The 15,000-nt window shown below is 37.1% G+C and overlaps 1 protein-coding gene across 1 annotated transcript in view; it reads right to left on the minus strand.

Moving 5' to 3' along the window:
• The window catches only part of CUL2 (cullin 2), a 45,831-nt gene that overhangs the window by 18,205 nt on the left and 12,626 nt on the right, over positions 1-15,000 (minus strand). The window contains exons 7-15 of the mRNA XM_081346539.1: positions 13,354-13,450; positions 13,146-13,256; positions 10,501-10,663; positions 9,672-9,796; positions 7,246-7,353; positions 3,624-3,683; positions 2,799-2,927; positions 2,612-2,698; positions 1,206-1,358 (exon numbers count right to left, since the gene is read on the minus strand). Of these exons, the coding sequence (XP_081202665.1) occupies positions 1,206-1,358; positions 2,612-2,698; positions 2,799-2,927; positions 3,624-3,683; positions 7,246-7,353; positions 9,672-9,796; positions 10,501-10,663; positions 13,146-13,256; positions 13,354-13,450 (1,033 nt within the window). The remainder of the gene's footprint in view (positions 1-1,205; positions 1,359-2,611; positions 2,699-2,798; positions 2,928-3,623; positions 3,684-7,245; positions 7,354-9,671; positions 9,797-10,500; positions 10,664-13,145; positions 13,257-13,353; positions 13,451-15,000) is intronic.

Genomic DNA, 15,000 nt, shown 5'->3' on the forward strand with positions numbered 1-15,000 from the left:
TGTTAATGAAGAAATTATATAAAATATAAAAAGCATCCACAGAAAGAAATTTAGGTACTAGTAGTCCTTGACTTACAAGCACAACTGAGTCCAAAATTTCTGTTGCTAAGCGAAACATTTGTTAAGTGAATTTGCCCCATTTTACAACTCTTTCTTGCCACGGTTGTTAAATAAACCACTGCAGTTATTAAGTCAGTGAGAGTTGTTAAGTGAATCTGGTTTCCCCGTTGATTTTGCTTGTCAGAAGGTCACAAAAGGGGATTAGATGATTGTGGGACACTGCAACCATCACAAACATGAACCAGTTGTCTGAATTTTGATCATGTGACCATGGGGATGTTGTAACGGTCATAAATATGAAAAATGGCCGTAAGTCACTTTTTTCAAGGCTGTTGTAACTTTGAATGGTCACTAAATGAACTGTTGTTAAGTTGAAGACTTACCTGTACAAGATTACAAAATATTCAGGACTTACATTCAATGAACGTTTGCTCTGCATTGCACGTTACAAGCAAACTTAGGAAAATGTAATGTAATCAAAATGGGGGCCATACAAAAGCTACCAATCAATATTCATAGATACTGACAAAATGCCTTAGAAAAAAATAAACTGAAGACAAAGGAGAGAAAAAAACAGCCCTAAGATGATTTATTCTGTTCAGTGGCTATAAAAAGTTGAAGGCTGCCTATAACAGAGGTCATTAGGTGAATTCAGCTTTTCCCACTGACTTTCCTTACTGGAAGCAGGTTGGGAAGTTGTAAATTGGGCAAAAAAAAATCTCCTGACATCAGGACACTGCAGCTGTTGTAAAACACATGCTGGTTGCCAACACTCCAAATTTTAATCACATGAGTTTGGTGACATTGTGACAGTCACAAGTGCAAGGACCAGTCATAAGTCACTTTTTTCAGTGCCATCATAACTTCAAACAAGCACTCAATGTATGCTCATAATTTGAAGACTAGCTCTATAAATGTGCTTTTCCTCCTCCCCTTTTTATTGTCATCAGAATTAAGGGGTGTGTGTGTGTGGGGGGGGGAACTATCTAAGGTGTTTTCATAAACTATTTTCTAATCCTGTGTACCGATCACTGCCTTCTCTCCATAATGTCTGAAAACCTCTAGCACTTGTTCTTGTGCCATCAACATTATACACAAAGTGTGGACACACACAAATGAAAACACACAGAGATACATTTCCTTACCTGAAGAACATATATCTGAAAACTAATTCCCAAATCTACGACGGTGTCTTGATTTTTTATGAAGTTGTTGAATTTGTTGTTAAGATCTGCACTAACACTCATGTCTGTATACATTCGATGGAGTTTGCTAGTGAACTCATAACCACAGGCTTGCTGTAAAACAAAAGAACACACACATGCCAAATTTGTAGCTTGACACTGACAAAGATGTAAGCATTAGGTGAATTAATAGCCTATAGCACCATAACAAATGTATTTGCTAGATGTATTTACCCAAAACGTAAATGTGTTAAAAGACAGGTGTTTTTGAAAGAAGCTACTTCTGTCTTATGGAGAATGAGGACCTTAGAAAAAATAGTATGGTATCAAACGTGATTCATTAAATATTCTACAAGTACAATTTATTTTAATCTTTAATAACAATAAATCTAACCATACAAACAAAAAGCTCTTATTTTTAAAAGTAAGAAGGCCATCTGAAAGCACTGCTGTATATCATACTGACATTGAATAAATTAAAAATGAAAAGCTACTACGGGGAGCCCAGCCCTTGGCTTAAGACCATAATGGAGCCTGTTCATTATAGTTGTAGGTTGTAACAATCATAAAGCAGGCCACCATGGCTTTTTGTGGTGGTGGTCAAGCAATCTCTACAGTCATAAGCCCATTGTTTGTTGTGGGCCATTTTTGCCAAAAATAGCCATAAATGTGGTACGTTGCTGAAAGTCTGACATCCAGTCAAGTGACAACAGGGTTGGTCAAAACTGTTGTCAGAACTGAGTCGTAAGTAATTTGAGGGTAGGGCTGTCATAACCTGTATTCATGAAAGCTAACTAGAGGTACTCAACCGGAGAGTATCTATGTTATTGCACAGAATAATTAAACCGTGAGCTTCTTTGTTCTCATGCCTCAAACCCTTTTTTATTGTTCTATAAGAAGAGAAATAAACACTATGAAGAGCACAGCCAATCATCCCAGTTCACAGACTTAGATTCCTTCTGAAACTTTCATCTATTCTATTAGGTAGAACCAATTTACAGGAGACTCTGGTGATGTCTGTGTACTCTATTTAATAAAAGTTCTGTGAAGATCATCTCCTAGTTAACTGAAATGTTTTTAGCACACAGCTTTAAATCAGGAAATCACTATTTTTCTAACTTACATAATCTTAGCACCACCTGCAGGTTCTTTTCTTAATATGCAATTTTCAGCTAGTTAATTCTCAGGGCAATTTTCTAGGTGGAAGACAACCAGAATCTATTAATTGTATTGAATAGCAGCCTGAATAAACAGCTCACCATATTGTTAAAAATTGACTTGCAATCAGGTTAGTAACTGATTATAACATGAATAAATTTAAGCACCAAGAAGAGCTGGGTTTATTGTACCGATAAACTAGTATTTACCTTTAATTTGTTAATCATAGCTTCTTCGGAGTCCATGGACATTGATAAACCATGTATAAGCCTTTTTGCCAACATTCTGGCATAGAACTATAGTTAAAAAAAGCAGAAGTTCAGATTTCCTTGCATAACATAAGTATTTTCCAAGAGGAAAAATAAAAGTACAGTAATCTTCTGTATAATTGTTTACCTTTTGAAAAACATCTTTGTCATCAATGTACTTGAAAACTGTAATGAAGCTTGTAAGTTTGTCTTCCACTTCATTTTCTGTCATGCCTTTTGCTGATTTTTTTAGCAAATTGTCACAATATTTGGCCAACTCAAATTAAGGAACAAAAAGAATAGTCATTAAGGCAAAAACCAATCATTATAATGACAACTCACTAATGGTAAGCAACTGAAATGATGCAATCAGATGTAGCATAGTGAATAGATTATCTAAGTTAAAGGAAATTACATTTATTTATATATTTGTTCTTCAAACTTACATACCATTTCATTTGCAAAAAGACTCTATAGATTGTAATCAGACCATAATACTTCCTGGAAAAGCCAAGTTTTAATAGCTTTACTAATTCCAGCAGGACTAGGGTTGGCCTGATCTCAAAAGGGATCTTTCCCATAGAAATGGGACAGTAATGGAAAAGACCTGGGTTGATGATCCCTTGTGGAAGCATTTTTTTTAGAATAGGAACCTGAATAGATCCTCCATTTCAGGCCTTGTTGGATCAGTAGATACTGTTGGAAGCAGATAATTGTGAAGATACCGGATTCTGAGCTTTGTAGGACTTCAAAGTGACAACCAGAATTTGACCTGCACCCCCAAAGCCATCTGGTATTGCAGGCAACTCCTGCAAAACAACTGTCATCCAGACAAACTAAGCCATAGCCGTAACAATTCTGATCACCATTTTGGAAATTTTCATTATATGTTTGCTTGCAGAAAACCCTACAAAATATTATCTGGTATTCTCCACTTAAACTTAAGTGCATAAAACTAGTATTTGACACTTACCAGTTCAGGAGCTTTGCAGATAGACTTTGGTTCCCTATAGTTCACTACTGATGTTAAAGCCTATTTAGGAGCGCAAGAAAAATAACTTTTATAAGGTATGCAAACGTCATAGCATTGACCACACATATGTAAACAATACCTCTGAGAATAAATTCCCAACAGCTCGCTGACTTGGGAGAACTGGGGTAACGCTGTGATTAGGGAAGTTGGATTATGAATAGAGAAATTCATCTTCAAGTTGATACTCTGAATCAATCACTATACCTCTCAGCCTACTCTCTTCCCCTCAAACCTCTGTATTATAGTCTAGGATGGCAGAGACACCAACGTATTAATTCTTATTGAATTTTAACACCAAACATGGTTTCTGAAACTGACTTGTAAATACCATGTGCTGCATTACTTACAAAATTTTTAGTAAGATAAAACAGTGGACTAGATTATGAACTTTAATTATACCAGTGCATGGTGTAGGACGAGGATACATGATATCCCCTGGATTTATTATTATTTATTGAATTTCTATACCGCCCTTCTCCCAAAGGACGCAGGGCGGTGTACAGGGCAATAAAATACAATGTACAAAAGTTAAAAGTAAAATTAAATTAATTTAGCCCTAACAATAAATAGTTAAAAATAAACCCAAACAGGTCGGCCTGTTCAAACAACCAGGTCTTCAGATCACGGCAGAAAGAGCGAAGGTCGGGAGCCATCCGGAGCTCAACAGGCAATTGATTTCAAAGGGCTGACGCGCCCACAGAGAATGCTCTCCCCCTGGGGGCCACCAGCCGGCAGTCCCTGACCGACGGCACCCTGAGGAGGCCCTCTCTGTGGGAGCGCACAGGACGAAGGGAAGTTGACGCGGGCAGCAGGTGCTCCCGTAAGTAATTTAATGTCTTATGGACAAAATTGCAGGGGAAATAGAGGCTGCCCTTGTTTGGTACAGGAATACATGTATTTTTTGTATGCAGATGCTGCTGCATTACTGGCTGTGAAGCCAAATGATATGCACAACTGTTAGACAGATTGCACGGTAAAGAATATTGATCTGAAAATTAATATAAGAAGGGCAAGTTGGATTAGATGTCTGCATATAAATGAAGAAAAACTAAAGGAGGAATTTGTCGACATTAAGAGTATGTTTACTAAAAAATAGAGAAACAAATGGAGAAATATATGTATATTTATAATTTTGTCAATTGAAATTTTGAAACAAGAGTAATGGTGTCTTACTAAATTAAAAATGGCATGGTCACTAACTACTACTTTTGCCCTAGTGAAAATTACTATTTAACTGACAATTTGTAGGCAGAAAAAACTACACCAGCAACCAATGCTGCCCCCTTTCCTCTCAATAATTTGTTTAACTCAGAAATATGTTAATCTCTCTTAATTTAGATACCCTTTTCTGCCATGAAGCTGGATTGCTAATTGCCTAATGCAAAGAATCATCTTGATTGATCGAACTTGGAGATAACTTCCAAACCCCATTTAGCAAAACATCAATAGAATTGGGGCAAGGAAAGGGGAAAGTTTTTTTTAATAATAATATTATGCCTAAGAACTCAGTGGTAGTCTGTTCTTCCTACTTTGTGAGAGGTGCAACTGAGTCTATGTAACTCCTCTAAGCATTACTAAATTAAAAGAAGTTGCAGAAATCAGATGTCTATAATGTTATCTGTTTCTTTTATAGGCCACTTTCGGTTGGCTGATGAAGCCATCTGGAATTTCCTTATCCCACGGTTCCTTAGTCAGGGGTCATCTGTAAACCAGAGTGATAGCTACAAATAAGTGACTTCATTTCTATCCTGTGACCAGTTACAGCCTAATTGTTTCCTTATGGGCTGGAAAGTTTAACATTTATTGTTTCCTACATGGGAGTGCAGCTAAAATCTGTCAAGCCATTTTCAGAGGATTTTAGTGACTTTAGCCAGGTAGCCAAGCTGTTCATGTGCTTGAAGTAGGTTTTATCTTCTTTTGTAGTGTGTGATTAAGTGGGAGTAAAAATAGCCCAGAGCAAATACATTCTTATTTAAGTATGCATCTGTTTCTAAGCCTTGCTCTTCCTTTTGAAAGCATAGCAATATATCCTTTGGTTTAAAAAAGAAATCATGTAATTAGGATGTCTGCTTTTGCAAAAAAAAAAAAATCTTAGGTCACATTTCCTTCTTATGGACACCAAACAGGAAACAGGATGGAGAAGTTTTAAGAGATTGTAATGAATTGGTGTTTGTTTTTTTCCAAACTTTCAAGATGTGTGGATTTCAACTCCCAGAAATTTTCCAGACTCTGTATCCGTATATCTTAAAGTTTCCAGGTTTGAAAAATATTGTTGTACAGTATATGCTTGTAAGGAAGACTAGTTGTCAAAAAAAAAGGAGGGGAGAATGGCAGCTTAATTCTTCCCACTCTCTAATCTTGAGTGGCGGCAGGGAACATCCGAGAAAGACGTAAAATGAAACTGAACACGGGGAGAATAGGTCAGGATATCTGCTTGATAAAAAGAAAGAGAGCCAAGGGCAAGAGTGCTGCATAAAAGGAAAAGCGAGAGAACAAATGAAAAGGATTTGAATGTGAAGAAAGAGAGAACGGGTTTGAGTTGGGGGGGGGAGGGAGGGAAGTCAGACACACATTGTGAACGGATGGAATTGAAGGGATTCCCAGAAGAGAGAGCTGTGAAAGGAACAAAGGAGACAGGGATGGAAGCTCCAAAAGGGTGTCTCGGTGATGATAACACGTCTGCTCCCTTCTCAAAAGAAACCACACCTTTCTGCCACCTGCAGGACATTCATGCAAGTTCCAGGAAAATGCCCATTTGGACGAAAGGAGACAGGGACAGAACATGACAACCTTCTTCTACTCTGTCAGGGCTACCTTAACTCAAACAGTGAGAGGTGCAGCAAGCACATCCATCCAAAGACCTTTTCTGTTTCAGAATCCAATAGCTGCAAAGTATGGAGAGGTATGAAACAAGGAGGTTTTGCAAGGAAGGGGAAATTAAATGGAATTAAGTTTACTAAAGTACACTTCTTCACCCCCCCCCTTTTTTTCTTATCTCACGATCTCAGTTTCTTTCTTTTTTCTATTTTTTTTAAATGCTTTTCCAAGTTTTGCAAAACACTGCTTAACCTGAAAAGGATTAAGAATGGGAGGTGCATAAAATAAGCGACAGAAATCTAACTCACAATAATAAAGCCCCACACTTCACTGTTGCTGTTTAAGATTGCCATTCAATGGGCAAATTAATCATCTCCACAAATTAAGGACAGTCTCAAGGCTTCTTTTAAGATCCCATTCAAAAGAAAGGGATTTGGTATGAATAATCAAAATAGTCTATTTCAACTCAAGCTTAGGAATCAGTGGAGCTACCCAAATAGTTTTCTTTGCAACAATGTGAAAAGGGTTTTGATGCTGCTGCTTCTGATTTTTCTTAACAACCTCTTAGCCTTGCCAACCACTATAGCATTCCATAGTGGTTTTCTGTCAAAAGACTACCCAGGGAACCCTGCTTAGCTTCCAAATAGCATTAATTTCCATAAATTTGTTCTAAATCTGTTCACTTCTAGTTTGATCTCTATGTTCATCGCTACTTGCGTCTGTGCAGTATTTTCATTGGGCTCACCTTGTCAAGGGCACTCATAAAACGCTGGTCACCATTCAAAACAGTATTTATGAGCTGAACAAATTTACTGTGTACTTCCAATACTGACTCTACAAACTGAGTGGGCATCTGAAGACAAAAATCAAACAGAATAATAAAAACAGTTCTGTAACAATTCTTAGCAAAATAATTTTGCAAGAAGGAAAAACTAAGAACACTGTCTAAACTCATATCCTGTTAAAAGTATGAATCTGCAAAAGAATAATATAATTCTCAGAATACGTTTACTGTCATCAATTTACAATGCTATTAACCTAGGTTTTTTATTACACAGTACACTCCTGATGTTTTGGAAGACAGCTCCGTCAATTCCCAGTTCACTGACCCTTCCAAGTTAAAATTCAATTCATCTGAACGGAAGGATGATGGTTATTATTGCTAAGAAACACTGCCCAAATTCGATAAATGGCTTGATCATTGTTAGTTCTTCATAGAAAAAGAACAAGCTCACTGGGCAATTCAAAATCAGTATTTTCTTGTGTTGGCAGATATATGAATACTAAGGGCCATTTAACAATCTTGGCGATTCCCAGAATTCAGGTTTAGCTAGTTGGGAGGCATATAATCTTGGGCAAGGCCATAACTATACTTATCCATGCTTGATACTTTTGTTTATAGTGTGTATTATATTTATAAGCAGCCTTCCAAATGTGATGGCCTACAGATTTAGGGCAGAGTGATTAAATATGGAAAATGGAGTCCTTGATGATATCTGAATTTTTTTGCTTTCAGATATTTCATTCATTAGCTAGGTAACGTCATCAGTGTGAGTAAGTGTGGGGTTTGCACCCTGTTTTTATATAGTAGCTTGTCCTGCCTATGTTGGTGGAAGTATGGTTTTCACTTTGGTAGCTCCTTGATTAAGGTATTGTGATATAAGCTGTTTCAGTTAAGTGAGAGAAAAAACCTGACTAGATGAGCAAATTCTACTTTACTATAAAATTACCTTAACAGCATTTTGCAAGTCTGAAGGCATAAATTTTCCACCATCATTTTTAATCATATAAACAATTAGGGCAAATCTTTCCTACATTTCTTCTTCTGATTGTTAATTCATTAGGGCAGACATGTCAAACTCGCGACGTCACGTGATATCGTGCGAGGTTTCGGAGCTGTTTTTCCCCCATTGCCGGCAATGGGGTAGGCACGGTTTCTTTATGACGCATCCGGCCCACAGGCCAGCAGTTTGACACCCTTGTATTAGGGGCTCTTAAACCTCTCGTCTGTTTCCTAGGTGATCATCCACACATTCCATTATACATGCAGAAGCTTGAAAATAGAAAACAATACCCTAATCAAGGAATTACCAAGAAGAAAGCTATACTCTCACTAACACTGGCAGGGTAGGCTACTGTTAAAAGCAGGGACCAAACTCCACACTCACAAGCAATGGTGATGTTATCTTGTTGGGTAATGAAAGGTCTACAAGCAAACAACCAAGCTCAGAGAGCACCAAAGACTCCACAGCTCAACTCCGAGCTATAGATATTTTCTTCTATAAAATGGAAAGTTTAATAATGCATTACACACATTACACACTGAGAAGGACTTTATTAAAGACCCAGGGTTAAAGATCCCCTGAGGTTGAGCTTGACTGTGGTTTAAATGCAGGTGTCTGTGCTGTTTTCTTGACCCCAACATAGAAATAGTTTACTGTTACTTTCCTCTGCGATGTTCCTTCAATGTCTCAGTCTAATCTACAGCCTTGGGATTTCTTGGTTGCCTTTCATTCAAGTACTAGGTCCACGTTTTGCTTAGACTTTTGACCTCAGCCAAGATTGAATGCCTGAGCTAAAGTACAGGTAGCTCTCAACCTACACATACTAACTGAGCCCAAAATTTCTGTTGCAAAGTGAGACAAGTATTAAGTGAGTTTTGCCCCATTTTATGATCTTTCTTGCCACACTTGCTAAATGAAGTTGTTAACTTAGTAACAGAATTGTTAAGCGAATCTGACTTCCCCATTGGCTATACTTGTCAGAAGGTCTCAAAAGGTGATTGCATGACCATGGACATGCAACCATCATAAATATGGATCAGTTGCCAAGTATGTGAATTTTGATCATGACCATGGGAATGCTACAATGATTGCAAGTGTGAAAAACAGTCATAAGTCACTTTTTTAAGCGCTGCAATTTTGAATGATCACTAAATGAATGGTTGTGAGTCAAGGACTTGCTGTTCTTACTCAAATCTACTGTAAATCATTCAAGGCCAATAAAATGCTAATTTACTCATTTTTTTCTATAATGAAATTAGCAATATGGTCTATCAGATTACCAAACTACAAAAACTTATGATAAACCAAACAAACTTAGAGTCACTAGCAACATCTTTTTATTTTGATGTATCAAATCATTTTCTTCTCCTGAAGAAGAGAAACTTACATTTTCCTGAGAAAGATTGCTGGTTGCTCTAAGGCCCTCATCATGGATATGGTTTTGTAGTTCCTGAATCATATGAGGTAAGCCACTTGGCACAGCATGAAGCAGCGTGTACATATTCGCCATATCTGCATAAAGAAAGAACTTGATTTTCAGGATAGGCACTTTTTAAAAAAATCATTACTCTCAAATGCCAATATATAAACAGCATGATGGCTTTGGAAACCATCATTCCTTCCTAAGACACTAAAAGGAAAGAGAGTGAGAATGTGTGGTGACCTTTGAACCCCACTTATGTCAGGAAACCTGCTTTATAAGATCACACTGTATGGACTGTTGTTGACCTATGCCATTGGGTAAACAAACTTAGAAGCACCGGTGATGCAGTGGTGTATTGTAAGCTAACTTTGCCCACAGCCAGGAGTTCGATCCTGACTGGCTCGAGGTTGACTCAGCCTTCCATCCTCCCGAGGTGGTTAAAATGAAGACGTAGACTGTTGGGGCACTATGCTGACTCTGCAAACCACTCACAGAGTGCTGTAAAGCACGATGGAGTGGTACATAAGTCTAAATGCAATTGCTATACTACTTAAGCATTGGATATGACAGAAGGCTGAATTATAAATTAGCTTTAAACCAGGTCTAATAAAAGGAATAGGGAGATATCCATACACCTTCTATGAAACTCTTGGCTTTAATCCACACTTACTCCCTGTGTTAAGTAGCCTCAGAGTGTAATGGCCATTGTTCTTCACTTTGGTTAGAAGGAAAAATACTCTTGAACACATATTTTAATATGTATTCAAACTTTTATCCCACAGGACCATTTTACCATTTCTCTTCTCTTGTCTGATGATGTTATGACATTCTGCGTGAAGAAATTGTAAGTGGTCTGCTACCATTCGCTGTTGGCATTCATTAATTACTTTGCCGTAGGAACTGGGGTGTAGATACTTTCGACATCTTACTTCTTCATCTTTTAGCCTACATAAAACCTAAAAATAATTTTCCACATTAGGAACACAATCAAATAGTAAGAGCCTAAAAGTAAAAGGAAGTATATATTTTCAAGTTATCATGGCCAATTCAGGACTGAGGCAAATATAAAAAGTGCATTTTTCAAACTACATACTCTAAAAGAGGCTAATCACATTATTTGTGATGATATTATGCAATAACAAAGAGAAAACATTTTAGAAAAATGGGTTAGGGTGAACTGTGGTGCCAAGGAAGAGACTTCTAAGAATTTAAGAAAGAACGAGAACACTGATAAAATTGTAATGGAACTTTTACAAATAAATATTCTTAAGATTTCAATCTCAAAATATTTATCAGGACTGTCTCCTATGAAGGTCCCTTAGAGACTTGTTTTCTGGCTTGTTTCCTTAACAATCAAGGAAATAAAGCAGGATGATCCTATATCCTATCTAATATTAGTTATTCTGGCTAGTATCAACTATAATTCTTGTCTACATTTGATTAATGCTTCACACCCATAGCATCATTCTGAACATTTACACTTTATTGTTTTATTTAAAAAAATATACAGTGATCAAGTGATCACTGTAACAAAAGTGGAAGTGAACAAGTAACAAAATATCTGTAAATAAATATGTATCAGAATAATAACAAGTAGTATAGAGTGAGCCCTGTGATGCATGGGCTGCCTTTGAAGAGTATTCGGAAGCTTCATCTGGTATGTGGTATGGCACAGTTATTTGTGCACTTAGATTGTTACACCTCTGCTCCGCGAGTTGCACTGACTTCATTTCAAGATGTTAGTAGAGACCTAAAATGCTCCATGTGGCATGGGGCCAGGTTATCTGAGGGACCACCTTTCCCCAATTACATCTACCTACTACATCAGAGCCAGGGATGTCATAAGTCCTGTCCATGAAGAATGTGGGACTTGGTGGGACTCAGAAGGAGACCTTTTCTGCTGCAGTACCTGTCCATTGGAACAAAATCCCCCCACTGAGGTGAGACTGACTCCAATCTAGCTGGCTTTCCAGAAAAGCCGGAAGACATAGCTTTGCCTGGGGATGCAGTGATATTGGTAGAGAACCTGCTAAGTGGTTATGTTGTAAGGAAAATGAATTTAAACAAATAAATGAATAAAGCAAATATACAAGTCAGTAATAGCGACTAAAAAGTAGACAATCAAATAAAATGTTTGGCACAACACCAATTCAAATAATCTATTATCAAAGGGCTACCTAAAACTATATAAATTTAAGGGTGCAAAAGGTGAGCTTACCAAGAAAAAGGAAAGAAAAACTATTGAAAAGGCCACAGAATGGTTCAAAACTAGGGAACAGGTATTCGCTTGAATGAAGTATATGGTATTTGCAAACGGAATGCCTTTTATTTCTTTAAGCATCTTATTCTGTCTAATTTAGGTTGTTGATTTATGACACAGACCACATCACAAATAGAATAATTATATAACCTAACTACAGCTCAAAAAATTAAAAAGATTATAGTGCTTTTTGGAAATAAGAGCAAATGCTTCTTCTGATTTAGCCTGCACCTGACTTTGGATATATAGAAAATCCTCACTTACTGACCACTCATTTAGCAACCATTCAAAGTTACAACAGCGTTGAAAAATGAGAATTCAACTGGTCCTTGAAGTTCTGGTCATTGCAGCATCTTTACAGAAATGTGATTGGCAATTTTGGTGGTTGGCAACCAACAAACATTTACAACAGTTGCAGGTTACAAGATCTCCGTTTATGGCCTTCACAGCCATTTCCAGTGAAGTCAGTAGGTAAACTGGCAGAAAGTCGCAAATCAGTCACCCACGCTTAATGAGCCATAATGATTTGCCTTGGTGGAGCAGTGGGCTAAGGCCTCCTTAAGTAACACCAGCTGCCTGCAATTAGTGCAGGTTCGAGTCCCACCAGGCTCAAGGTTGATTCAGCCTTCCATCCTTCCAAGGTAGGTAAAATGAGGACCCAGATTGTTGGGGGCAATAAGCTGACTTTGTAATAATGCCACTTGGGGGGGGGTGAAAGCCCCAATAAGCAGGAATATACATAGAATGAAGGCTATTGCTAAGCACATTGATTTGTGCTTTAAATAGTAAGCTGCCCTGAGTCTTCGGAGAAGGGCGGGATATAAATGGGATTAAAATTAAATTAGATTAAAATTAATGACTGCAATCAGAAGTGAGGTTAAGTTTCATTGTGCAACATCACACTTAATGACCATGCTGTTTAGTAATGGAGTTGCCGGTCCCCATTGTAATTACTAAGTGAAGACTATCTGTAGGTGTATGAATCAGCTGAAAATACATTTTAGATGCACCATGAGGCCTTACGTTAGCAAAAGGGAATTTTGATTCCTCCCCCCCCCGCCCTCCAGCCACCAACCCTTGTGACACCAGTGACTCTGATACAACTGCGCCTGAAATTCTTGTTGGAAAGCAGCATGTTCCAAAATACACAGAATAAAAAGTACATGTGATCACCTTACCTTTTCCATATACTGTGAGCAGTTTGATTCTTGCATTAAATTTGAAGCTTCTTGTTTATAATATTCCCCCGTTTCATTCAGAAAAGGACACTCAAAAATTTCCTGATAAAACTAAATTGAGAAAGTCGGATCAAGCCCAAAAAAAGACAAGAAATGGAAAAAAATGTTTGTCACTGTTTCCCATGACAGAAATAAAACTCCTTTTTACCTTCAGAGGGAATTTTTTCTTATACTGTTCAACATGAACAAAGGAGTTAATAACCCCATGGATTACTTTCTGATTTGGATCTTCTCCACAACGATCACTGAAAGATGGAAAAATAAAACTCTCAGAATTCATACTGTTCATATACTGTTAAACCAGTGTTCTCAACTTCAGCAACCTTGAAATGTGTAGACTCCAACTTCCTAAATTCCCAATCAGCATGCTGGCTGGGGAATTCTGGGAGTTTTAAGTCTACACAGCTCAAAGATGCTGAGATTGATAAACACTGGTCTGAACTCTAAAATCAACTATCAATGATAAAGCTGTTGTTCACAGAGATAACAGTTTCCTTTTAATGCTGAAGCTTATTACACTCTGGAATATAGTCTTCAAAAAATCAGTATGTTTATATAAAAGACCCTGAGAAAATTGGTACTTATTTTGAGGATGGAGGAATCTCACCAAATTTCTTCTCTACATGTTATAGTAGTTGCAAAATAGTGTTAAGTAGTTAATGTTCAAAGAAGGAGAATTGTTTCAAGTATTTATGTCAAAAGTGATCAACCAAGGTAATATTTAGAGTCTCTGATAATAAAACCATACCGGGGGAAAGAGAAACTTTTTTTATTCTTAGAGTCTTCACCATATGAGCATTAAGTTTGGAGATAGGAGGAGTTTGAGTCCAAAGGATGCACAGCTCATCCCAGCTCACCATCTTAAAGTCCTCTCCATAATAATAATAATAATAATAATAATAATAATAATAATAATAATAATAATAATAATAATAATAATAATAATAATAATCAGCAACAACAGCAGCAACAAGAATAATCCTAGAAACTCCTAGTGACCAAGATCAGAGCATTTTCTTCAATTCAGATGTGTTATTTAGCAATGCTTTTCAACATTGGGTAATTAAAAATTACAGCTATCTTTGAATAGAAACAAGGAAGATGGAATCAAGATTAGTTTTTCTATTGAGCAACTGTGCTACATTTCGGATTCCGTTTAGAACATGTCATTCACAAAATGAGTGAATGTGAATGTAGTACCTGCCTGTGATTTACTAAAGCAACTACATCGCTTTCCAGAATACTGTAACTGCTACAGGAAGCTTCCATTTCACCATCCTGGAACCAGATACAGCTACTTTAATGAATTGCAGACCAATGCTTAGTTTTGTTCCTGTGCTTTCAAACAAAATTGAAGGCATAGCAGAATGCTGATGAAGTCCAAATATCTGCAATTCTTTTTAGAACAATTGCTTAAATTGTTAGAAATTATGATGCACACTTTTAGGAGAGATGAACTCTTGTTTCACTTATAGCTAGGATTTGGCCAAGGAAGTAAAAATGAAAAATGTTTGTTTCTTTAATTCATCTGCAGTTTAGTAACAGTCTAAAACTTCTGACAGTCCCTTCTTAGGCAAGGATAAGGAGTAATTTTATTTTCTTATTAAATAAACAACTGGCATAGAGGATGTTTGGCAATGATACATTATTGGGTAACATCCTGAGTTTTTCCCTTCTGAAATGATTTTTGGAGAAGGTAAAAAAAGAAAAGAAGAATACCCTAAGAAAGAGGAGAAAGATCCATCAATACTTTTCAAGTTTTCACTTTTGTGTCAAATAGTCAGTCAAATAGATT

Source organism: Vipera berus (assembly GCF_964194415.1).
Source record: "Vipera berus genome assembly, chromosome: Z".
Lineage (NCBI taxonomy): Eukaryota > Metazoa > Chordata > Lepidosauria > Squamata > Viperidae > Vipera > Vipera berus.